At 41.2% G+C, this 25,245-nt stretch overlaps 2 protein-coding genes across 7 annotated transcripts in view; both read right to left on the bottom strand.

The window, feature by feature from the left end:
- Positions 1–130: 130 nt before the first annotated feature.
- Positions 131–10,993, bottom strand: tdrkh (tudor and KH domain containing). 3 transcript variants are annotated; one of them, XM_083787769.1, is made up of 15 exons: positions 10,945–10,992; positions 7,644–7,718; positions 6,456–6,607; positions 6,280–6,377; positions 5,827–6,028; positions 5,502–5,641; positions 5,053–5,383; positions 4,124–4,290; positions 3,077–3,252; positions 2,905–2,969; positions 2,638–2,789; positions 2,332–2,436; positions 2,114–2,168; positions 765–842; positions 131–679 (listed from the first exon to the last, which is right to left on the bottom strand). In XM_083787769.1, the coding sequence occupies exons 2-14, from the start codon at positions 7,706–7,708 to the stop codon at positions 787–789; spliced, it is 1,764 nt and encodes a 587-aa protein (XP_083643895.1). In that variant the 5' UTR covers positions 7,709–7,718; positions 10,945–10,992; the 3' UTR covers positions 131–679; positions 765–786. The 3 variants fall into 3 exon arrangements, with proteins under 3 accessions (XP_083643895.1, XP_083643894.1, XP_083643896.1); XM_083787768.1 differs by having other exon boundaries at positions 131–662; XM_083787770.1 differs by lacking the exon at positions 7,644–7,718 and having other exon boundaries at positions 131–662; positions 10,945–10,993.
- A 223-nt stretch (positions 10,994–11,216) lies between these two features.
- The window catches only part of tmem94 (transmembrane protein 94), a 31,914-nt gene continuing 17,885 nt past the window's right edge, over positions 11,217–25,245 (bottom strand). For 3 of the 4 annotated variants that reach the window (XM_083787755.1, XM_083787757.1, XM_083787758.1), the window contains 16 exons: positions 25,036–25,244; positions 24,531–24,712; positions 24,299–24,434; positions 23,765–23,880; positions 23,495–23,594; positions 21,406–21,514; positions 19,803–19,989; positions 19,432–19,509; positions 18,656–18,741; positions 18,137–18,218; positions 17,726–17,874; positions 16,888–16,982; positions 16,451–16,544; positions 15,529–15,699; positions 14,256–15,006; positions 11,217–13,982 (listed from right to left, as the gene is read on the bottom strand). In XM_083787755.1, the coding sequence (XP_083643881.1) occupies positions 14,934–15,006; positions 15,529–15,699; positions 16,451–16,544; positions 16,888–16,982; positions 17,726–17,874; positions 18,137–18,218; positions 18,656–18,741; positions 19,432–19,509; positions 19,803–19,989; positions 21,406–21,514; positions 23,495–23,594; positions 23,765–23,880; positions 24,299–24,434; positions 24,531–24,712; positions 25,036–25,244 (1,867 nt within the window). In that variant the 3' untranslated portion in view covers positions 11,217–13,982; positions 14,256–14,933. The remainder of the gene's footprint in view (positions 13,983–14,255; positions 15,007–15,528; positions 15,700–16,450; positions 16,545–16,887; positions 16,983–17,725; positions 17,875–18,136; positions 18,219–18,655; positions 18,742–19,431; positions 19,510–19,802; positions 19,990–21,405; positions 21,515–23,494; positions 23,595–23,764; positions 23,881–24,298; positions 24,435–24,530; positions 24,713–25,035; position 25,245) is intronic. The other variant, XM_083787756.1, reaches the window with a different exon arrangement.

Genomic DNA, 25,245 nt, shown 5'->3' with positions numbered 1-25,245 from the left:
ATTGAGTTTGTATATAAATCCTTAACATTTCCCAAGGAGATTAATACCCGACAGTGACGACATGCTATAAAACGTAACAAATTGTATATACTGTATACAGTGATCTGAAATAAAGACATTGCACTTTATTAGCTTTAACTTTATTTACCAATATACAGTATACACTTATGGTGTTACATATAGAGCTTTAGTGTTTTATTCACAACATTTAAGACAGTTAGGCCTTTATTATCATAACTCTGCTGCAGACACATTTCCATATTCAACAAAATCTGAATAGAATGTTCAGCATTAGTTGTTCTAGTAGCATCTGAAGCCTTATAAATGTGTCTTGAAATCTATTTGATTTACAATTTACAAACAAATATAAAAATAAAAACAAAACATAAAAAAATAAAACACCATTGAGCAATGGCCATCTGGTTCCAATCCTCACATCACAGTGCTTTAAACAAATAATACTGGAATTCTGTTCCGCCTTTCTTCAATTCTCAGAACACAATTACTGTAAGAACAAACTGATAAAGCAGCAGGCTGAACAGAACAGCACTAAATATAATCTCTATTAAACATTAAACAAATTTGTCTGGAAGAACTGCCTGTTGCACACTTCTTTGAGGGTTCATGTGGTTGTGGGGGGAGTGGATAGTCAGTGCTGGGAGCTGAGGGGAGAAGAGACCTTTATACAGACAAATAGTGGTTCACAAGACCTCCATAATATGTAGATGGATTATGATATTAATCAGAGAGGAGTCTATTAATACCTTAACACTTTTATCTTTGGTCTTAGAGCAGCTCATCCTCGATTACATCATCAACACTTCCTGAGATTGAGGCAGCTTCTGAGGTATGAAGAGAAATAATTTTGTGAATGTATGCTCAGACAGTAACCATACACTACGTGACAAATCAAGCAATCAAAAGCATGTATTAATCCCCTTTCTAGTTTCTATCCTATTCACATTGAAACCGCCACAGTGGAAAAATGTTTCACATTAATTGCCAGTGTGCTACCATTGTAGAATCAGAGGAAGTGCATGGAATAAGATATGTCACAGATGATTGTCAGATGATAATTCAGAATGCATGCATATGTATCCATTATACACTTTGTCCAGGTCCTACCGCTTGTGTCGCTTTTGTGTCCCCATAGAGTTATACTGTGTCCCTCCGTTGGAGCGGTGTTTCAACCGATCTGACTAAAACAACCACTAGTCTATGTTTACAGCTTTCCTTGCAACAACAAAGCTACTGCTCTCCCAAATCTGTCTGTCTGACCCACACTGAATACTAACCCCATTTTATTTCATTGTGTCAACTAAATCCTCCATTAGAGATCGTAGTAATGCAAACTAGATTCAACCCTGCACACATTCTATGTGTGCCCCCAAAATATTGTACTGAGCAAATGGACTGTTACCACATAATAATAATAGTCTTCATCGTCTCCAAATCATATATTTTCTTTGTCATAGACACTTGTACTAATTAATATTGTATTAATAATTCTACTCGAGTTGAAAGCATTAAGACCCATTTTAACCCTCAATGGCTTCCTTTCTGAAAAATAACGTTATTGTAAAAAGATTAGCTATGCACAACTCTAGTAGACCAGTCAATCTAAGATTTGACCAAAAAGGATATTGCAATCATGATTGACACAAGAGGTATTCATTATTGATTACTGATTGCATCCTGATGTAATTTCCTTCACTGGGATTTAAGTTTGATTCTCGAATCTAGCATATTGATCGAATCCTGCATTAACCCACATCAACCAGCCTATTGGTCGGGGTCGCCCACAGTCCCCCATACTTGACCACTCTACTTTTTCCCCTCTATCAAATCTCTTCACGCAAAATAGCCGCTCTACAAGCTCACAAATCACTGCAAGCTTGTACATCGGCTATTTTAGCTGAATGTTCGCCCCCAAAGTAGGGATGTTAGGGTTCATGTGGTTAATAACAGCTATGGTATGAGGGCTGATGACGTGGAAGAGAGAACACTCCCAGTGTCCCCAGTAGGAATCAAACCAGGGACCTTCTAGCTTTGAGGCGACAGCGCTACCGACTGCACCACAGTGCCCCCTTAAACATTTTTTTGTTAAACCCACCTGACAAGCTGATGCAGGACAGACTTAGCTCTGATGTGGCTCCCATCACATCATCCTAAGAAAGAACAGGAGATGAGGATGTCTTAAGGCATTAAAGGAGTGACAGAATTTTTTCAGCTGGGGCAGAGTCTGTCACCATAGGAATGTCTCTATCCTTACCCATTTTCACAGTCAGTGTACATGAGAGAAAGAATGCAAGCCCATGTTCAGCCACTCACCAGCATTCTCTGAAGACAGCCAAGGTTGTCCCCATCAACCGTTCCCATATCCTGGGACCTCACAGCGTGGCCTAGCTGTATGAGCTCCTCACCCAAGTCCACAGCCTAAAAACACACAGAGGATAGAACACCAAAATACTATGAACAGCAACAATACAAACAGCTAATCAGAAACATAAACACAGGGTGTGCCAGTAGCTGCCTGGACATTGCACTGCCCACATTATGGGGACCATAACACAATGACCTCGGTTAAGTTTTAGAGAGAGTTGTAATATAACAGGCGTAAACACACACACAGCAGACCTTGCCCTCATTGTTGTCATAGAGCTTTACGCTGGGCCAGGAGGAGACCTCAGAATGAGAGTAGCTGCATAGTTTGGCCAGCAGGGGTCTCCACTCAGCACAATATGCCAGCCTGTCAAAGTCATCCAGGGCTTCCACAGTCCACACCTCTCCTGGGGAACCGGTTTACAACAAATCATATAGTTTGAATATCTAGATTGATATATAGCTAAGATAAGTTATTGATGGGGTGGAGGGGGGCATGCATGCATTTATGTAAATGTATACCTGCTGGATTCACTCCTGCTAAGCTACACTCGATGGCCTGAAACGGCAAACTGAGGAAGTCGCTCCTGAAATGTGAATGCAGAACATTACAAAAAACAAAACATTACAGTAATGAATTGTATCATTACATAATAGTAATAGTATTCTGCATCTCCTATAATTGAGCCTTTACCTCATACTGCGGAGGCAGTCTCTGGGTAGATCTCCATTGTCTCCAAAATCCACATAGTACAGATCCACCAAGCCTGAAGGCAGGACCCCTAGCACCCTGGCACGGTTCCATTTGCTTTGTTGACGATATGGGGCAGCCACAATATCCCCGACCACAATGGTCTCAACCCTGTGCTCCTGGAAAACATAAAACCATGGTTCATTGAAACACTTCAGCTCAGAATGACCATTAACCATTTATAGCAAAGCTATTGCATTTAGTATGGCGGTGTGGCTCTGCTCATGTGATATATCATCTGATATCATATCACATTTGATCTCAGATTATCTGTGCCCTGAGACACAGCTCTGATATCAACAACAAACCCCAGAGCAGAGCATAACATAAAGACATTACATCAACAACATAACTTTCAATGTATTCCATATACCACAGATACTGAACATACATATTAGATGATCATAATACAATCCATAAAACACATTATAATCACAGATACCCATAACATAACTAGATACCACATTTAGTACAATCCATAAATCACGTTTATAATCACAGAATCACCCATTACAGAACCATTGCCACAGTGAGGAGGCCGGGGAGGTGGAAGAAATTTTAACCCTGACATCTGAACAACAAAGACACAGAATAGACTGAGGACAGTGTAGTCACTACACTGTAGTGACTGCTTAAAAATAATTGAATGTGGGGTTGTGGGCGTGAGTGAGTTAACTGGCAGCGAATGTGAGTGAGGGGAGTTGACATGGAGAGACAGCTGATTTAAAGGAACAGAATGAATTACTGATAGAGAACGAAGGGGAGATTAGATAATAAACCTTCTGCCTTCCGTGTCTCAATGAACTATCGCTGCGCTGGATTTGTTTAGACACCCATAATAATCCTTATTCTTAAGATTATAAATCTTAAGAACAATGGAACTCCAACTTCAACTTCAACAAAAGTCAACTCCACTACTGTGTGTGTGTGTGTGTGTGTGTGTGTGTGTGTGTGTGTGCAGAATGCACAGGTTGCAAGATTTTGCCTTACAGTCAGGTTTCCATTGCTGTAAAAGCGGTTCATCTCTTCGGTCAACTTGTCCAATTGAAGGGAGCGCACGCCAAGGATCTGGATCCAGAAATGATTTGGGTTTTCTGAGGCGGAGACAAAAACTTCCAAGTGCTCATCGGGCTGGAAGCTCAGGTCCGGGCTGGGAACTTGACACAATAAGAGCAAAAATGTGACCTTATAGAAGAATCTCTGAGAATCGCTTTCTAGTTTGTGCACGCACGCACGCACACACACAAATAGAAATTAACAGGTTTTAATTTTTTCGTGGAAAGGGACCCCAACTAAAGTGGATCGCAGTGTGAATTTGTTTCAACTTTCAACTTTCAGTGTCGGTTGGAAAAAATTATGCTGCGTTTTTCATTTGCCTAAGGACTCAACATTAATATTCTAGTCCACCCGATATTTTCACATTCCTATTGTAAGCTACAAGTTTCTCATACAAACTGGAAAATAGTTACAAAAGGTTAAAGTATATTCCGATAGGAATTCTGACAAAATGTCAGCCAACCAGGAGAAAGTACCCATTTATCAGCTTAACTTTTTATAGTGTTCCAGTTCCAATTTTGTCTGCTCATTTCTTTGTCATCACTTCCAATTCCACTTGTTTAATGTTTCTCCTATTTGAGGTGTCTATCCTGATTGGGCAAAATAGATATTCTGAACTGAAAATGCATTTTCTGCTTAGAGGTGGAGACTCTTGTTACAGAACAAACACTATAGCAACTATCCGAGTACTATCCGATTATAGAGCTATTTAACACTTCACTTATCCTACCTTTAAATGTACAGTTCATGGAAGAACTAAATGTGGATAACAATAATAACAAGTAATCACTATTCAGGAGGAAATAAGCTTGACTTGAAGCACTGTGGCTCTCCAAATTTAACCTTTGAAAGCAGCAACGTACTTTCAAACTTTGACATATCGGACAGTGAATCTGGTGACACGATAGCTTCCTCCTCTTCATTTGTCTCCAGATTTGGGACTGTGAGCTCCTTTGCCTCGTCGTCACACATTATTTCAAGTTGTGTGTTGGTGCCTTTGGCCTCAAGGTGCTCCTGCTCCTCTGCTTTGACAGAGTAAGGACCGTTGTTGTTCAAAGTCTGTGGTTTGACCTCTTCCATCTCTGGCATCTGCACCTCAAGGTCCCGGGGTCCGCGCTTGTGGCGGAGGGCAGAGGCTCGAGAGATCATCTTTCTCATTGTCAGGTCTTCCCCGACTTTCTCTAGGATCATCTCCTGAAAATAGATAACATTAATTCCTTCTCAAATGAACAGCAATACGAATGCATTGAAATAGAAGAAATAATCTGGAATTAGCGTTACGGCTTCGCTTATTGTAGGAGTTGGGTCTCACCTTGGCCTGTTTGACTTCCTGACGTGTTCCTGTGATTGTTACATTGCCGGTGGCGTCTAGGCTCCGCCCCGTATCCCTGGGACAAATTACTTTGGCCCCAGTGGTCCTTGAGATCAGCTTAACAGACTCCCCCCCACGGCCTGAAACAAGATATAACATGGCAATGTGGCACAAAGACAGACTTTAATTTATTTGAAGCTGTAGTAAAAAGTAAATGTCATCACAGTAATGACTTAATTGTATTGGTAGCAGGCTTTATAATGTAGGCCTGAAAAAAACGTATACCGGTAGTCAAGAAATCCAAAAAACAAGTTGATTAAGTTACCTATGATCCGTCCAAAGGCTGTTTGAGGTACCTCTAAGGTCTCAGTCGCTGGCTCACAATCTATAGCCAAATTCTCCAACACACAGCTGGCCAGCAGCACCTGTTCAGGGGATCCTTGAAGCACTAGGGTCACAGCAGCCTGGGATCCTGGCTCCCCCTGCTCAGAAAGCACCTTTACCTGAGCTCCAGATTTCTGTCTCACCTAAAATGTGTACGTGAATTGAGAAAACTGAGTTAGCAACACCTTTTGCCAAATACAGTTTCAAGAAGAGCAGCTTACTGAAAATTATTTTTTCTTTTACTCAAAAAAGGTTCTGTAATTAATGTATGGGCATGGGAAACTGTTCAAAAATAATGTTGAAAATATAGTGAATTTAAATGTAAGATCCATGGGACTTTTCAAATGTTTCTATGTTAAACTTATATCCAATAATTGTTTAGTATTTCACTCACCATATCCATAAATGTGGCTTGACATTTGCAAATATTTCTGTAAACTTCAATGGAAATTGTCATCTTAGACTCAGCATCCTCAGCACTCACCGTTGGAGCTGTCAATGACAAAACAAATAGCTGAATTTAAAGTTTCCTAATGATAACATCAATCTAATAAAGCCAAATAAACTCACAGTTGTCGGTGCTGCCAAGTTGTCTGTATACAATATAGCCCACAGTGGCCCCAACAGAGAGTCCTGCTGCCAGGGCCACCATCTTTGAGCTCAGGGTGCTGCTCTCTTTCAGGGCATCCATGACACGATGTGCGTCCAGTGGAAGACTCCACCTAAGGGGAGAAATGCAGAAACTTAACCTTCCACTTGTAATATTTGTCCAATGACCATAAAGTCATCAACGACATACAGTAGGATTTGTGACTAGGGCTGCAACCAACGATACAATTATTTGATTTATAAATTATGGTTATCATTTAATAGTCTGGTTCCAGCCCATAGACCCAATCAGTCTGACAATCAGGCTAGTAATTTAAGGTAATAAAGTATACAGTTATGGTAAATGCTAATTAAACCTTTTCTGAAACTAGACAAAATTGATTAATATCTGCAGTCAAGACCATACCTGTAGTCTGATATGTAAAAAGGGGAGCATTCACATCATGGTAACATTGTCCACAACACATATCACAATACAAAATGTGATTGAGATGACTATTCAATTACTAAAATGAGTGGGTACATTCAGTATTCAATGTAAGAATGTAGTGTATTATGGCTTTAAGAGTGTGAAAGGGCTTTGCGTTGCACTCAGACTGTATCAGTAACCAACCAACTCATTAATGTGTTGCTGGCTTTTTTTTAGCTGAAACAGTATTCATCATGCAGAAGAAACATTTAAGCAATAGCCAGTCAAATCTCATTTCATATAATCATGATGTATCCAATGACTCCATCAGTAATTCTTCAATCACATTATTCACATACATACACAAAATAATTAGACATTTAGTGTAAATACATACAATCCCCACACACAGCACTATGGTGCCTTTAAAAGTGACAAGCCAAAATCAGGTGACATCAAGCCTGAGTCAGAGTTAGACTGCAGGAGACAACCCTGAAGCTGCTGCACACATTAAATACCAGAGTTGGGAAACCTCCAGTCAGTCCATTAAAAGGGTCTAATACACAACCCCAATTCTTTGCAGGGCTTTTATCATTGTACCGCTGAAACAACTCAGCGAGTCAGCGTATGACTAAGAAAATGAGCTGGAGGTTATCCAACACGAATACGAATATTGCCCACTTGGAACCAGGGACCAAGCAGACGGTGACACAACACCACCATGCAGAGGCGTGTCTCACTGGGAGAAGAGGGTTCTGGGGCTGCAGTGGAGAAACCAGTCGGACTTGGACACTTGCATGTCCATCTTGGAAGAGCTGTGACAAAATCATAACCGAGATCTTATTGGATCTAGGTTTTAACTGAAACAATGGCAAACATTTCAGCATTCACACAAGATGCCTTAGCAGAATCATCTGTATTCTGTACTACTATTATAATTCATCACAAACCGGAACAACTATTATTCAAACTGAAACGCCTTTTTTGAGCTGTAGGCTTGTAGAGCACCCGCAAGCAGTTTTACTTATGGTTCTCAACGTGGAGTTCAGGCGGAGGGGGTTCCAGGGGGCCCCACCTACAGTAAATGTGTTAATATAGCATATATCTACATCCCGGAGGGGTTGCACAAAGACCCGCCCGGCAGCACTGTTTGACGCAATGTTTTTGTGTGTTATACGTTTTTTTTGTTGAATTACTCATGACAAAGTTGTAAAAGTCAACGGTATGTACTGTATATCCATAAAAAAAGCAAGCAGCACGCTAGCAGACAATACACTTACTATAGTTCTGTCTTTCAATAATTGTATTATTGTTATTATATTTTCACAAACGCATACACATATACACCGGCTTTCTAATGTTTTGATATTTGGAGTTTCATGTGACGAGCTTAAACTATAGTGTATTTAATTAAGAAAATCAAGGTTACACAATTTAAATTCAATAAACATGGTTTAAAAAATTTTTAGGGATGCACCGATCCGGCTTTTTGGCATTCGATACCGATTTCGATACATGGGGGTCCAGTATCTGCCGATACAGAGTACCGATCCGATACCCCCCACAAAGAAACGTAATAACCTATTAAGCTGTATGCCTCACTGTGTGGAGTCTGGAATCAATAAGGCAACATCAAGGCTTGACTTAAACATTACTTTCCCAACTTTGTAAAACAAAATGTAACAAACACAGATATAAATGCACTGAATTATTTATTAAATAACTGTGCAACAATTAGACCAGGTTAATGTGTGCGCAGGCTAGCCTGGCTGCATTCCACATGTTATACTGTCAATACTACACTGCTGTGTCACAGAGGAGGTAGAGTTGTTTTCATACTGTAATTACACATAATTATCGGATCTGATAGGATCGGATAATGGATCGGCCACCGATCCGATACCCGATCTAGAATTTTAGCCTGGATCGGCGCCGATCTCCGATACGAGTATCGGATCGGTGCATCCCTAAAAAAAATGAGGTTACTCAGTCAGTGTCACCCAAAAGAGGTCACTCTTTCGTGGGGCACTTATGCAATGCCTTTTATTTGGAAGTTGGAACCATTCTGTCAGGAAAAGGGGTCAGTGGAACATGTCATTAATAGTTGCAAGAAGATGCCAGAAAACAAAGATACGGTGCACGAGTCGAGGGAAGTGGGATTTGAGGACACGACTTTTTATACTACTACTAATGTAGTACAGTAGTAGAGAATATTGTCTGTTAAAATCCGGATTAAGAGTATGATTTTATTTATTTGTATGTGCTGTAAACTCTATATTCTAATAGCAATCATTGCTATAGAGCTATTAGAGCTTCTGTTCAGTAATAAGGGTCTCCCTGTCTCTCCAGCTCTTTGGTAAACAGAAAATCAATTTTCAGGTCAGGAACCAGGTCAGATACACTTTTTAAAGTGTGCGTGTGTTGTTGACGTGTTCTGTGTTGTAAAGTTGATAGGCCCTTGGTTTATATGCTCAGGTGTATACATTAGATGGCAGTATGCGTCAAGAATACTACGGTAGAGATAACAACGGCAAGTAAAAATCAAGAAGAATCAGCCAATGATACGAAAATAGCTGTGGTACAGATTCTGTACATTGCCTTTTATATTAATTTCAATATCCAGTCTATTGCATTTTCTTGTTAATCATTAGCCTACTATATACAGTCGTTCCTGACTGTTGTGCACTATATTTTTACACAATGTAGTGTCTACACTAGTGTAGCGTTCCAAATTATTTAGCATTTAGGTACAATTCGTGAGTGTTTTGGTCCCGACGCAGTTACTCACGTCACATGTCAGAGGAATGGTGAATATAACGCGCTTTTCGGACACCACGCCACGACGCAGTTCGCCGCATTCTTTGCAAGAAGACCTGCGTTTTTGTGCCAGAGTCAGAGATCGTTTCTCACCCGCAGTGCTTCAAGCGCAGATGGGCTTCTGCGGTTCCGCTTCGTCTGACCGACTACACGGTTTCGACCCCCGCACAAGTTCCACCAGTGAGCGTCAGAGTACTCTGTCTCTGGCTGTATAACGTAACGTAAATGTTGTACTTTCATGCTATGCAGTATGCACGCATCCTCTATCTGCAGCGGTCCAAGATCCTGACTAGGAGGTGATGACGACTGCTGATTGATGCAGCCAAAACGAGCCTTATTGAAGCTAGGTATATTCAGACCACTCCACTGTGGAGTGGTCACTCCCACAAGCCTGGCTGGAAACCCTGGAAATTACTGTAACTTGCCTACACCTCCATTTGTGTGTATGCATATGGGGGGAAATATGTGAATTGTGAAAATATACTTCTGTCAAATAAGAAAATCAATAAAAAGAGGCTATGTGTAGGCCTACATTATTTACCCAGTTGGTTTCTTAGATAGTTTTGTTTTTGACACTTTGATAAAACGTATGTTTTGTCATACCAAAGCTCATTTGAATTGTATGATGATTAACAATTGAGCCATTTAACTATTCCCCATATGTGCCCCAGTAGCTCTGCATTACTAAAGCTATGGACCAGTAAAAAGTGCTCCAGTAAAACTTCTGGGAACTCATTAGTGCTCCAGGTGCTGTGGATGGCAGTGTGGCACTGGCATGGCATCAATACCAGTACCAATGAAGTCTTAAATAATCAGTAATTCATCTTAATTAAACCACAAGGATTGGTGTAAATGATTTGAGAGTTCTGCAGCTTTCCTGTGATTGCAGACCGCATGTGGGTGAATTAACCTGAATATGTAAATAAACTCCGTAGTTGTGTTACTGGATGAGTGCTATTTTCGTTGTAATAGGACAAAAAAAAGGACATGAAAACAAACCAATAATATAATCCTCGTATAAAGTCTCCAAAAGACGACAAACTATTATGTGCTAACAACCCAGCTAACGATGCCTACAGCTAGTATGCTGGTTACGGATGTAGAGAATGATCCAACGATCCCATAACACCATGACAGTCGATACAACACGGACATTGATTGTAATATTGGTCCAATATTGAATATTTAACGCCAGAATTGTAAAATATTTCTAAAAAGACTTACATGTAGACCTTTTCTCTTTCGACCGCTGTGTGTCTTCCACGGAACAGAACGCCCCCTTTGCAAACCACGCACCAAGGGTACCTCGTTCACAACACCAGCTGTGATTGGCTAGAAAGGACCCTTCCTCCTTTATTATCCAATCAGATTAGTTCAATCGTGAGTGTTTGGCGGAAGAAGTGATACCTTCTCACCAATCAGTGAGGCGATACCCACAGCCCACCATAGACATAACATCTATGGAGACCACCACAGCACAAATACCACTAGTCATATAAATAAAAAATACATTTATTAACATGACGTAATCAATGATACACAAACAAAATTAGGCAAAAACCTGAAATAATTTTACAGACATCTTAAAAAAATACAAAATATACCCTTATGCATCTTGTGAACAACCAAATAGTCCAGTCAACTGACAGGGCGGTTCTGCTTTGAGCATATGCATGGCATGGATGTTATCAAAATGTCTGTAATCAACCGCACGTCACTGACTGACTGACATGAAGAACTGTCTTGAGTCACATTTACATAGTGATGCGAGGAAAAACTCTGCAGTTAGTACACTCAACTGAATCCAATTCACAGTGTGCAGCGAACAAACTATAATACAACAGTAAAATAATGTATAACATTGAGCAAGACTGAGCATCCATTATTAAATTTTCATGCAGCATAGACTGAATGCTAGTGATGTCAAATTAACCAAAATATAAAATGGGGCTAACAGGAATGAGTCATTACATAATTTGTAAATGTATAGATCTGTTAAAAATGATCTTAAATGGCATCAGTTAACCGGCTATCTTTTTTTTCTTCCACCCAGCTCAGTTTTAGTGCCATGACCAATTAGTGTTCTTATATCACATTCTCAACCATTTCTCCCGTAGCTGTGTACACAGATATGAATGTGCACGCTTACGAGAGCACACTATCAAAAAGGTGATTAAGAAGGGTACAAGCAATAGAAGAGGTTAATATCAGACCCATGTTTTGTGCCACCTTGGGTTCGGGGCGGCTGGTTATCATTTAACATTCGTGCAAAGAGGGTTCAGCGATATATCTCAAATCACATGGTTGCCAAGCTGTGGGTGACAACGTAAACCAATTCGTATGGCAGTACTTGGTGACATGCAATGAAAGTACAGAGAGAAGTTTCATTGCGGAGACCATGGATGCTACAGACATTGGCTGTTTATGGAACACCATAAGAATAAATAGACCTAAACATTGTCTAAATAAACTGAGTGGAAAGCTGCAGCCTAGGTAGGATATTTGGATCTGTTTCACCAGCTTTCTGTAACGTAGTGCTCTGATCAGCGCTACTAGATTTTCAGTCAACTAAGCAGCCTGAAAATCTAGATGTGAAGGCCACATAGCGGCCTAAACATCTAATACTACACATGACAATCACAAGTGTGTGTAGCTTGTAGTTTAATGAGATATTATAGTTTAATTTATACTTCGTCGCACATTCCTAGCTCAACTCAAATAGGATATTTTCTACTGGTACATTTTTCAATTGAAAATGTCACTTTTGTTAAAAATTAGCTCAACATTTGTAGTAAGGACCACTTGTAGTTTTAGATGTGTATGCTGTGCAGCACTTTTAAATGTGCTGTACAAATCAAATTTACTTAAGTCTGAAGCCGTTCCGCTAGATCACAATTAGTTGTGAACTTGTGACATAGCTGACAAATCCTTGATAAAAATGAGGTGAAAAGGGTAGGCAGACAGGCTGAAAGAGAAGGCAATAAAATTATATGAAGCACCTCTCAGGAGACTGTGATAATGTACAATACCACCGATGGAACCAAATGTAGCAGTTTAAATAATTCTCACTATCAAAGAATAATTTTTTTATAGCACAAAATTTTCAGTGGCATTCCTGCACATTCTTTAGATACGTTTATAAAAATGTGATCAATTCCACTTAATCCTTAACATCAAATTAAAAGTAATCTTCCTTCCTAATTGTGTTACAGCATAAAATACCTTGGCTTTGCTCAGGAGTTAGTTTGTGTGTGGACGGGCTGGGGTTAAAATAAAAAAAGGGTTATTGCAATTTAGTGGAGTGAATATTAACTGCATTATGGCAGAAGGAGAAGGGCTGAATTACAAAAGTCGTTGGTGCAGGACAAGGCGAGTACAAATGTTAGAAAGAAAGCCTGCTCAGCTTAAGAAAACTAAAACATTTCGAACAAAGCAGAGTAGTGATGCAATTGGGAAAAGTATGTAAAACAGGTCCTTTCTGGATTAAGAGTAATTCTAACAATGTTGACTGTTCTACCACAGTAGTGAGATCGTTTGTACGAATACCTTGTATACACTAAGATGTTCTTCATATCTGTTCTATTTGTATATTGGTTTAATGAGAGCTATTGCAAAATGCAGTCGCTTTCTCTGTATTAGTATGTATAAAGTGTTTCCTGATTTACATACTTTTCCCTATTGCATCACTACTCTGGTCACGTGATGCAATAACGTCAGATAAGGGGTCCTGGGTCACTGTAATCATCACCTGACGAAGACCAAATTGTTTGGTCGAAACATTAGTTACAGAGCATTAAGCAGTTTCGTGTATTTTTTCTTTTTGAATTAGAAAAGGGCCTTCCCTGCAGCTCATAAATGCTTCTTTGTAACTGGTATCAAGCTGCCTGAAAGGCAAGAGGTAGCTTCACAGTTCACACCATTTGCTATATGTAGCTACATGCATGTCAGGCCGATAAACTTCATTCTTACACACATATTGTATTCAACAATATCTTCCTATCTTTTGCTGCCAGACCTGCATGGTGGCCATTCATATACAGTAGGTCTGTTAAATGATGCCTGCTTGTTGCTCTATAAAAGGTTGGAGTTGCACCATTAGCCAAGGAATCAAGGAGAAAAGATTTTGATTGTACGACCTGCGGTTGAAAAGTTATAGATCAAAATGTGAATCAGCCCGTTATAGCACCATCATTAGGCCGATTAAATGTGAAAAGTTTTACACCGATCGGTCTAACAGTGCCAAAGATTAGCTGTTCACTAGCCTCGGTACCAGGCTTTCATTTTTGTTGGTGCAAAAATTGAAAGCCTGGAGGAACGCATTGGCCGCTCTGGTCTAAAAGTGGGAGTCAACCCTTCCGGGTGGGCGTCGCTCCAAATGATGTGACGTAGCGCTGCACTAGGGGGGAGAGGAGGGGCCGGGGGTGACGGACAGATCGATGAGATCCAATCAGGGCGTGCGCAAATCTCAGCCGCGACCCGCCCCTCTAGACCAGAAACCTAACACGTTAGCTCAGGCTAGCTGTTCACAGACACACACGTGGACAGACAAAGGTGAAAACATAAGAGTCCGGCCATCCAGCCTGGCGGACACCAAAAACATGTCCGTCTAACATCGGTCCTCTAAAGTCTAATGTGGCTGTTTAACAACCAACCACTACAGCTAGAATTCCTCAAGAGGACCACAAGACTTACATAATGGAACCAAGATGAACCTAATTCTGGCCAAAGTGAAGTAGTTAGGAAAATTCCTCCTTTGAGAAGCTATTTCCAAGACAAATGGTGACGCACAGGATGAGTAGGACCATGCACGGTGTTCATCTCGGGTGACAAACCCAAAGGGGGAGAATAAACGTGAAAGAGCATAACCTCTTCAAAAACATTCCTCATGCCTTTAAAACAAACTTATATTCATAAAATAAATATGTACAGCTTTTTGGGCTCCTTTCTATTTAAAAAGAGATAAATTAATATGATAAAATATAATCGTAATTTCAATAAAATAGAAAGTGAGAATCTCAAATATTTGCATCATGAAAGCCCTACCGATCTACTCCACCAAACAGTGGCTGCAGTGCTTTTTAGTTGAAACAGGTCAAGTGCCTTTGAAAGTCATGGATAGTGATTGTTAGAGGTGAATTCACCGTTCCCCCTTTTCCAGGACGCCTATTGGTTCCTAGTATAGTCACGTGATTCCGTTCCTTGCAAGAAACCAATCAGAATGGAGAGTTCATTCCCAACTTGGTTTCAAACTGGAGCTTCTGCCTCTTCTGGTAGCGAACCCTCACTCTGTATTGGAGAGAGGAGGAAAACTATTTGACTAAAACACCGTATACAAGATGATAAGCCCATTGCCATGAACTTGAATGATGTCTACAAAATATGAACAGACACATTTCCTTTTTCTCTCTCGCCGAGTAGCAGTAGTAGTATTACAGTGCTAATTTCTGTATATGACTGACTAATATACAGATGTACAAATAGATTATATAACAAAGGTAACAAGAAAAATCACACATGATTTATGACCTTATTTGCTTGACCCAGTGGTGAAACAATCATCTACCTAAGCATATTGATATACATTTAATGATTATACCATGAACTACTTCATCAGAGACTGTGCACAATGATGACATGCATGCTTTGTTCATTTCTGTTCTTATCCTTGTTTACATATCTTCTAGGCATGTCATGTATCTTTTTTGGCAAAGTAGAATGCAGTTCTTTGATGCGCATGAGGCTTCACACCTGCCAAACGAAGCATACTTTCCAAATCACAAATCAAATCAAGTATATATTATTTCTTACCGTATCTCATTGAGCTTAACTAGTTCATTGACCAACACCACCAGTAGTGTGGACAGTGACACCAGCAGCCAGGCCTGCAAGGGAATGTCCCCCATGTTAAAGGTCATGCGGCTGTTCTGGTCACGCCATAAGTGGTAATCCACCGTAGCCTGGATCACCTGACCAAACAAACTGGACAAGAGAAAATATACTTTCAATAAACATGGCCTGAAAGATGAGAGAGGGAATATGTGAGATGCATAAAGAGAGAATGCTCCCTAGCCTGCCGTTTGTGTTCAAAATATAGATTACAAAAAAGAAAAAATATAAATATATTTCACATTCAAGGTTGTACAACACAGTGTTACATTATGTTGTCCCCTTCAGTTACATTGGACATCTATGTCACTATGATTTTGTGTGTGTGTTATAATTAAAATTGTTAAATTATTAAAATTGACAGTTAACTTGCTGTATTTCGACCTGAGGCCAATTCTAAAAACCCTGACCCAAGTTTTCTGAAAAACTGAAAATATTTATTTAAAAATTACCAAAAATGTATGTTTAATTATATTGCTATACTGTATACTGCACATAGCAACACTACCCCAAAAGGGGTTCCCGCCTTTCCTTAATTAAAAGGTATAGTTATATATAGGGTTCCTGGTCTAAATGGGTTAGTATCAGTGACAGAAATAGTATTTTAATGATCACTTTTTCCAAAGCGGACTGCATGTTTCCGCTATCACACAATTTGTTTTTAACCATGTCTATATTCATCAGCAAGCTTGTTAAATGCTTTGGATCTGATAAAAAGACATAATCAAAACGTGTCCCTATGGGGAAATGAATGGTGATTAAACCTTTTGGTTTTTTTACACAACCAGCAGATGGCGTAGTTCTACTTTCACTACCTATACAGTAGAGACAGATGATGACTTACACCACAGGTACAGTGAGGCACCACCACGTGTTGCTGAAGGGACTCTTCTTCCAGAGGGGCTGAGAGCGGTGCACATAGCTCAGGGAGAGAACCACTGGAACATCAGCACAGAAATACAAATAGACGGGGACAGGTTTTAAAGGAAAAGAAAAGGGGTTTGTCCATTATTTAATCTGAATCCTGTCTATTGTGAGGAGAAAATCTGATATAAAACGTCCCAATTCATTCGGTGTCACAAAAAGGCACTGAGAATACTTGCCAGCCTAAGTCAAATGTGTAATCCAGATGTGTTTTCACGTCCTTCTCACAATAGAGCAATAGGATTTGGGTAAAAACAAAAAATAGCAATTGGCCCATTAAAAATGTCTTTACTGTCAGAATGTGTGTGTGTGTGTGTGTGTGTGTGTGTGTGTGTGCGTGCGTGAGAGAGCTCCTACCTATGTGCAAGGCCAGGAAACCCGCCATGACCTTCTGAGTAAGCAACAGACCATTGGAAAGTTGACTGAACCACTTGGGGGCGTCTGCAGATGAGCTGCATTAAAAAAACACACATAGCATAGTCAGAACGAAAACATCGCATGGATGCACCTGGGACGTATCCTCAGTGATGTATCCCAAGGTCATTGGGGTTTCGGGTCTCGCGGGACTAGGCTCTGTGGGTTGCCTCCTGTCCGGGCCCCTCCTACATCTCACCAGGTCCACTCCTGGTCTCACCAGAAGTACAGCCAGAACCTGCTCATTGCACCACACTCCCAGCACCAGACACTTCATTCAGGAGTGGTGGATTCTTGAGCCGCAATGGTTCTGCAGGCTCCACCTGGGCAACGGTGGTACCGCAGGCTCGAATGGCTCTCTTAAAGAACTCACCGAAGTCATAGTATTCATTCATTGAACACTTTCACAGTGGCATCCCAAAATGTATAACAGATCTACAAGCTCACACATGCAGATTGGCTATTTTCGCCAATTGTCATAATCTCTCACATCATCGTTACTGTATTAACTGTAGACATGACCAGTGCACTGCGGATGGATGTGGATATACAGTACACTACATATTACTTGCATTTGTACACAATAAGTAGAATTCTATGCTGCTGCTACAATGTTGAGGAAAACCATAGAATCTATTGTTTTGGTTCCTCAACACTGTAGCAGCAGCAATAACAACAAAAACTACTTGTCTTAAACCTACTTGTTGACGGACTCCACATGGTCCCCAGCTTATTAAGAATAGCAGCAATTAAGTTGACAATGAAGGACGGTTATTCGTACCTGGCTATGAGTATATGAGAGCAGTTGAACGTGGTGTTACTGCTCATGTTTTCACAGAACGCTTGCAATGTGAAGCCAAAGGCCAGCAGGTAGGCACACATCGTCAGACCAAACTTCAACAGGAAACAGCCCAGGAAGTAGTTCTGGGTCTGATGGATGAAGACATGATGGAAAAATATTTGACAAACTGTACGCCAAGTGAAAAGACAGGCTGTTGAACTTGGAAAAGGTACAGTGCAGAATCCTGAATGTTCATTTACGTCAGAGTGTGTAATAACTGACACTTACGGGTCATTTGTTTTACAACCCGAGTTAAATGAACACTCAGGATTTTACAGTGAACAAGTGGTGGTTATGGACCCATCAGTAGCTGAAGAACATAAGCTCGGCAGCCATTATAAATGATCCTACCTTCCTAGGAATGGAGTCTAGGTTCTTCCCTGTGGCTTCATTCATGACCGAACTGTCTGGAGGCTTCCCCAAAAAGGACATACTGTCAACACAAAGCATAACATAATTGGTTAGGACATTTCTCTGCACAGCAAAACGCATACAGGCTTATTATTCCTATTATTACAAACCCATGTTGACAGTGAGATCAAATCTGATTAGGAAAAGGCTTGCCAATAAAGAAAATGTATAATTTATAAAATCATAATCCTAAAATAATGACGTCCTCAAGTATAGTAACACAGACGTGTGTGTGTGTGTGTGTGTGTGTGTGTGTGAGAGAGCTAGGGCATTAAGCAACTAGTCGACTAGTAAATCCACTAGTCGACCTTGTTGACAAGAAGAAAAATAAATATATATATATATATATATATATAATATATATATTTTTACATAATAGGTAGTTAAACAACTAGTCGACTAGTAAACTATTCAACTAGTAAAAATGACTAGAAGTGAATGCCCTAGTGTGTGCGTTACCTGAGCAGTGGGCAGCAAAAACAGGACAGCCAGAGGATGTCAGTAGTGTTGATGGGTGGAGGGAGTTGAGCTACACAAGCTAGGAACTACAGACAAGCAAAGACAGCATTATTTACATCCACAAACCCTGCTTTCCACATGTATAATAATGATATGATGACAATGTTTATATCCTGAATTGACTGAGGCCATGAGGTTGCATTGACCAGATTTGTGTTCACACACACACACACACACACACACACACACACACACACACACACACACACACACACACACACACACACACACACACACACACACTATGTTGCCTATAACATTCAGTTATTCAACGCACTGCTCACACAAAATAGATCCAAACAAATCAACTTAACTACTGTAAATAAAGTCAGTGACAGGATAGCCCATACTATCCAATAAAAAATGCTGTAAATCCAATATACAAATCGTAATAATTTATTCAAAGCAAGTGATATGGCACTTGAACTTGTGGTCTGGGGGCAGCCGTAGTTTACCCCACCCCCCCCCCACCCCCCCCCAAGCACTCATCATAACCATCTGAGCAACCATCAACTGGGTCAAGCTAAAACTAAATTTCCCGAACGGGATTAATAAGGTCTTCAAAAATATCATGAATAGTCACAGCTAGAGGATGCCGTTTGTCAAAACCCAGTATTTATAGCAGTATTTATTGCCTTCTTAGGATTTACCAAGTTCAAGTGCCATATCGTTTGATACTACTCATATCAGCTTTAGTCACATGTTTTATCTCTCACCTGGATGATAACTAGACAAAGCTGGCACTGCAGCAGGAAAAGGAAACACTTGCGGATGCCATAGGTTGTGTGTCGTGCCTGGAAATGATTAATTTGTAAACAGATATGAATGAATGAATGAATTCACACATTTTTTATTTTATCTATAAAAATATAGCAACACAAGTTTTTTGTATGGCTGAATATTCACCAAGGACAGCTCTCCTGGATTCCGACTGCCATAGCAACCGGACCAATGATAAAAGCTGCCGTGGGGCTCAAACATTATATACAGTATACACAGAGTATACGTTGGGGTCCGTATATATATATACAGACCTGGCGGGGTATGTATATATATACAGACCTGGTAGAAAAACTCCATCACTCACCTGCTCTATGAGTTTGACAATGCTGACGCTCTCCCCCTGGTGGAAGGTGACGGAACAGCCTAGTGTGTTGAGCTGCCCGGACAGGCCCAGAGGAGACAGGCCCTCCGCGTTGCCGTTGAACCCTCCAGTGGCATAACCGAAGGTCTCCCACGAGCAACGAGATGGGTACAGGGGTTCCAGAGCAATGCTGAGGAGGGGGAAACAAGGGGGGGAATTAAAAAACTTCAGTGCACTGTGCACACACTGTGCACACACTGTGCACCACAATGCAAGGAATGAATGCATTCGCCATGTATCCGAAGGAAGTCTGATCCAATAATTTTTAGATTTCTACAGTTTAATCCTGAGATTAAGTTTTGTTGTGTTCAAGATCTGATTTTAGGCATGTTTAAGCCTCCAGGAAAATCCGTGTTGAGGTTCTTAATCCACTGTTTTTCATTAAAACGTCTTTGTCCTACTGTCCAGTTGGGATTGTGTTGAAGTCCAGCGCATTTTAGAGCTTCAATGCCGTGAGCCATGAAATGTTGCACAAATCTTGTGGTTGTCTTTTTTGCATTGTTAATATTGTATCTGTGTTGTCCCAGCCTTGTAGCTATTGTTTTACCCGTTTCTCCGACATATTGTAAACCACATTTTTCACATGTGATTAAATAAATGCAGTTGCTGGTTCTGGCTGTTATTTGTTCTTTAATCTCCAACACGCGTTTTGTAGTTCTATTTTTGACTAATTGTTTGGGTTTGAAGTATTCTGGTCCCTGGCGTGCTGGTGTGTTGATTTATTTTAGCTTGCTGTGTACTAGATAATCTTTAAGGTTTTTGTTTTTTCTGTAGGCCGATATAATTTTTATCCGTTCGGTTCTCAAAATTCCTTTTTATTCTGTTGTTAGTGTGCTCTGTGTTGAATAACTGGTCATCAGGGCCAATTTAGGGCCTGGATCCCGCACTCTTATTTCTAAGAAGGTATTTTGAGCTTTCCGGAGGAATGTCCTAGTGTATCCTCTTAGTCTGAGAGCATTAAATAGCGTTTTACAAGCTATTTTGAAATCACTTCTTTGCGTGCAAATCCTATGGAATCTTAGTAGTTGTGATTTGACTATTCCTGTGTAGGAGTGTGCCGGGTGGAATGACGTTTTGTGTAATAGGGCGTGAGTGTCTGTTTCTTTAAAGAATACTTTTAAGTCTAGTTTCCCATTTGTGTTAAAGTTTGGGCCCTTGAAGATTGTTACATCAAGAAAGTCAATCCTTTCTGTGTGTGTCACATATTTTATCGATATGGATCTATGATGGCTATTTAAAACATCAATAAATTCCTGGAATTCTTCTTTGCTATGTTCCCATATCCCAAATATAACATCTAGGAATCTATAGTAATGTGTCGGTTTAAGTCTGGGGGGGGGGGGGGGGGACGACGACGACGACACACGACACGACACACACCACGGTCTGTTTGTGTGCATATAGACATGTGATGTGTCAAGAACATCTATTTATAAAATGCTTTGAACAAAACAACAGCTGTTGAGGGACCCATGTGTGTGTGTGTGTGTGTGTGTGTGTGTGTGTGTGTGTGTGTGTGTGTGTGTGTGTGTGCGCGCGCGCGTACCTGAGATCACTCTGCAGAAACAGGCAGCTGTTACGAAAATTGGCAGAGCTCCCCAGACAGCATGTGACCTCTCTGTTCTCCTGCATGATCTTCATCATATCACACATCGCTGAGGTGGACACATACATACATGTATTCATTGTCATTGATCTTCATATCACACATCGCTGTGGACAACACACACGTACACATGGATAATGGATGTTTTGCAGTGGTAAGAACAAAGGGCTAAATTAGGTAACACAATTAAACTGTATCACTGTGCGTCACTGTGTAACCTTTTACCGAGAGCTAAATAATTAATAAACAATAGCTGAAGTGGTTGCTGGTGCAACCACATGAACGTTTATTCATAAACTTGTCAAGTTTTCACTGCCAAAGACAGACAGTTGGCCTTTATTTAACGTGAGGGATATTCAGTTGTCATGGCAGCACCACAGTAAAGAACTACAGGGAAAATAATAAAGACAAAAAATAATCCATCTAACTATATTTAGCACACAGGATTTGATGGTGGTACCATGTTATTGACATACAGTACTTTGAATCATCATTAATTAGTTACAAGGTACTGTAGTACTGATTCACCTTTTACAGTGAATGGCCAAAAGGAGCATGGCAATCATTGTGGCCAATCACATAACTTTAGAAAACATTCACGTAACGCCACGTTAACCTAATTCACAGACTTTTCTCATTTCCGTGAAGAAAAGCTGTTATCAAGCAAATGCTGTTGCATGTACAGTACTTCCCCTGGAAGTGATCTTTTCTGACCAACCACAACACAGGTTTCATGCATGGGAAATGTAAACAGATTTGCAAAGCATCAACGCAACTTCAGATACTTAACGGTAGAGCGTTAGACACTCTCAGTAGCCTCCCTAGACTTCTAGAGCGTCTTGTTGGGTGTCAACTAAATCTGGTCAGAGCCCAGGCCGTAGCGTAACGGTCTGGGCACCGGACTGGTAATCCAGTCGCAGTGTGCCGCGGGTTCGACTCCCGGACCCGACACGGCCTTTACTGCATGTCATCCCCCCATCTCTCTCCCGTTTCCTGTCAGCCTACTGTCTGTCCCTTCAAAAATCAATAAAAGGCGTAAGCCGCAAAAAAATATCTTAAAAAAAAAAAAAAAAAAAAAATCTGGTCAGAGCCAACAACAACATCCTGGTGGATCCTATTCTCTCAAGCCAGACTGTTGACCCTCACCATATTCAATGCTTCTGTCATACAGTCTATGCAACGGAATCGCTGAAAACAATCCGAATGCCCTGCCTCACCTCATCTTCCGTTTTGTCTTCGCACTGCAGTAGCTTATTGTAGATCAAATTAGTCAAAGCATTTATAGCTTGCTGCTTAGTAGTAGAAATGGAAATTCAGTCTTTAATATCTTTAAGATATTGAAAAATATATTCAAAAGGTAGCTGATACAAGCAGCCAGAATGAGTTCTCTCACACAGGTGGCTGGCATCTCCCTTAGAGATAGGGTGAGAAGACGTCCCAAGCGTCTCCCTAGGGAGGTCCTTGGGGACTGCACGTCCCACCGGGAAGAGACCCCAAGGCAGGCCAAGGACCAGATGGGAACATCTCTACACTGTACTGGGAATGCCTCGGGATTCCCCAGGAGAAAGTGGCTAATGTTCTCAGGAAAGCAAAGTCTGGAGCTCTCTTCTGAAACTGTTGCCCTCGCGACCCGACTCCGGATGAGTGGTTGAAGATGGATGGATGGATGGATGAACGGAAATGAACAGATGACAGCTTTCTTTCTCAGCTTTCAGGGGGTGTAGTTCCAGACTATATAGCATTCGGAAACTGTGGAATACGCGAGACTAGGTGGAAAAAACAGAAACAGGGGTGTTTGTTTTTTCATTTTAATTCAAAATATATGAAGTTGAAACCTTTCCCCAAAGGGGATGTGGCAACAACACTTTATGGACACGGTGCGTCCTTGGTGGAAGTCTGCACATTTCTCTAGTTTTGTTGTTTTAGTAACTATACCAAAGATTCTCTTGGAAAACGGTATATCAACGGACTGCCCTGGTGAATTAAAATTAAAATGAAATAATAAAACATTCAACACGTGTAGACTCACTGTCAGGTGTGCAGTCAGTGAACAGCGGCACTAAAAGAGGCACGTTATCAATGTTCTTCAAATGTGGACGAACTTGATGGATCCCACGAGGTAGCTTGGCCTGGGGAGAGGAAGGTAATGGAAGGTAGAGGGGAATGATGTTCAGCAAAGACATCGTGAAATGGCGCATATTTTCTACAAATTTCATTTCTACAAATTTAATTGAGAGAGAAAGCAGCTCATTACTGTAAGAACAGATTTACCACTCAACAATAGCAGTGTCAGTATTACCCTGTTGCAGTCCTCCAGGAAGCTGGGAACGTCACTGTCTGTGGGCTGGAAACTGGCCAGGTCAGAGTGGACCTCCTCCTCTGGGAGCAATGGTCCTTCAGCTTCGTCTCGAGAATCTGCACGCAAACACAAACCACGTCATCTCCAAGGAGAAGCCAGCCCATAGATATGCATACGCCCGCATGCTAGGTTGTGCATCATGTCTACAAACTTTTACATGCTCACAAAGTGTCCGCTGTGAGTGTGCAGATCTTCCATTCCCGATATGTGACGCAGGCACAGAAACTAAGTGAATAATCTTGGGATCACATGGCAACGTGTCCCTCCAGCCTGTGACATTTGTCTATGGCGTATCTATGATGCATGACTCCACTTGACTTCCATTATGAAGTTAAAATTTAAATATTAAAAAAAGTTGAAATTACAAAGTTTGGGGCTAATCGATGGCACGGTTTGCAAGATTAGCTCTAGGCACATCGACACACACGACTCCTACAGTATATGCCATAGGTAGACACAAAGTGTGGGACTTACCTTGGTGCAGATCATCGTGCAGGGAGCCCTGGCTAGGACTGGAGTGCACAGGTCCATCACAGGGGCTGTCTCCGTTTGGAGTCAGAGAGATATGACAGTTCCAGCCTGTCTCCAGACCCATCTTCTCTGCAAAAACCTGCACGGATAGAACGTTTAAAACCTAGGTTCAGAGGGATTTTCTATGTGCATTTGCAGTGAAAGTGACCCATTATTCCCTCCTCACTCAGATCACCTTGCTGCGGAGCTCGTCCTCCATGGAGAAGTAGACAAAGCGGATACAGGCAGTCACCAGGGCATCGATGAGTCTCACCGTGTCCAGCCGCGCCTGGAACTGAGAGGACACCATGCCCATGAAGATTTGACCGCTCAGTGCCTGGATGCAGTCCTCGCGCTCCAAGCCCTCGCCGATGCCCTCTGCAAGGACGACACCAGAGAAAGGTTGCACCAGGAGAGAGATGGAGAGAGCGACAAGGAGGGGATATAAGAAAAATGCTTGTGGGAAGGAGAACCCCCTAAATAAACTGCATGTGTGAAAGGGTATTCTATGAGATCTCCATCTTGTTTATTAAACGTACTTCCTTGAATAAATCTAAGCTCCAAGTTGGCCCACTGCTCTCTCTATCCCATATTATATATTATATTTGCTCCCTCTCCCATCCAAGCCTCATCCAACACACATCACTCTTTGATGTTTGTTCTCTGCAACATTCCCATGACCCATCAGCCTCCTTTCCTACCATCAGAGCTCCAGCTGTTCCTGCGAGAGCTGTGTTTGATGGGGGTGGTGGCGGGCAACTCCACCCCAGAGAAGAGGCAGGGACCTGGGGCCAGCTCCACACACTTCCCATTCAGCTTATTGGACAGACACACCTGCATGGGCTTGTAGGCGAAGGCAGAGCAGTAGCCCGAAAGGCAGGCACGATGGTAAAAGTCCAGAACCTTTTTTC

Source organism: Protomyctophum parallelum (genome assembly GCF_964188405.1).
Source record: "Protomyctophum parallelum genome assembly, chromosome: 17".
NCBI lineage: Eukaryota > Metazoa > Chordata > Actinopteri > Myctophiformes > Myctophidae > Protomyctophum > Protomyctophum parallelum.
This window is presented reverse-complemented; position numbering and strand designations above follow the sequence as displayed.

Bases quoted from the DNA above. Each gene is read 5' to 3' on its own strand.
- tdrkh (XM_083787769.1), bottom strand. From the start codon at position 7,708: ATGGACATGCAAGTGTCCAAGTCCGACTGGTTTCTCCACTGCAGCCCC. The intron at 4,291-5,052 runs GTACGTTGCTGC...TATTGTGTCAAG, and splicing joins CGATATGTCAAAGTTTGAAA to TTCCCAGCCCGGACCTGAGC. The intron at 2,437-2,637 runs GTCTGCTGTGTG...GTGTGTTTTTAG, and splicing joins ATGACAACAATGAGGGCAAG to GCTGTGGACTTGGGTGAGGA.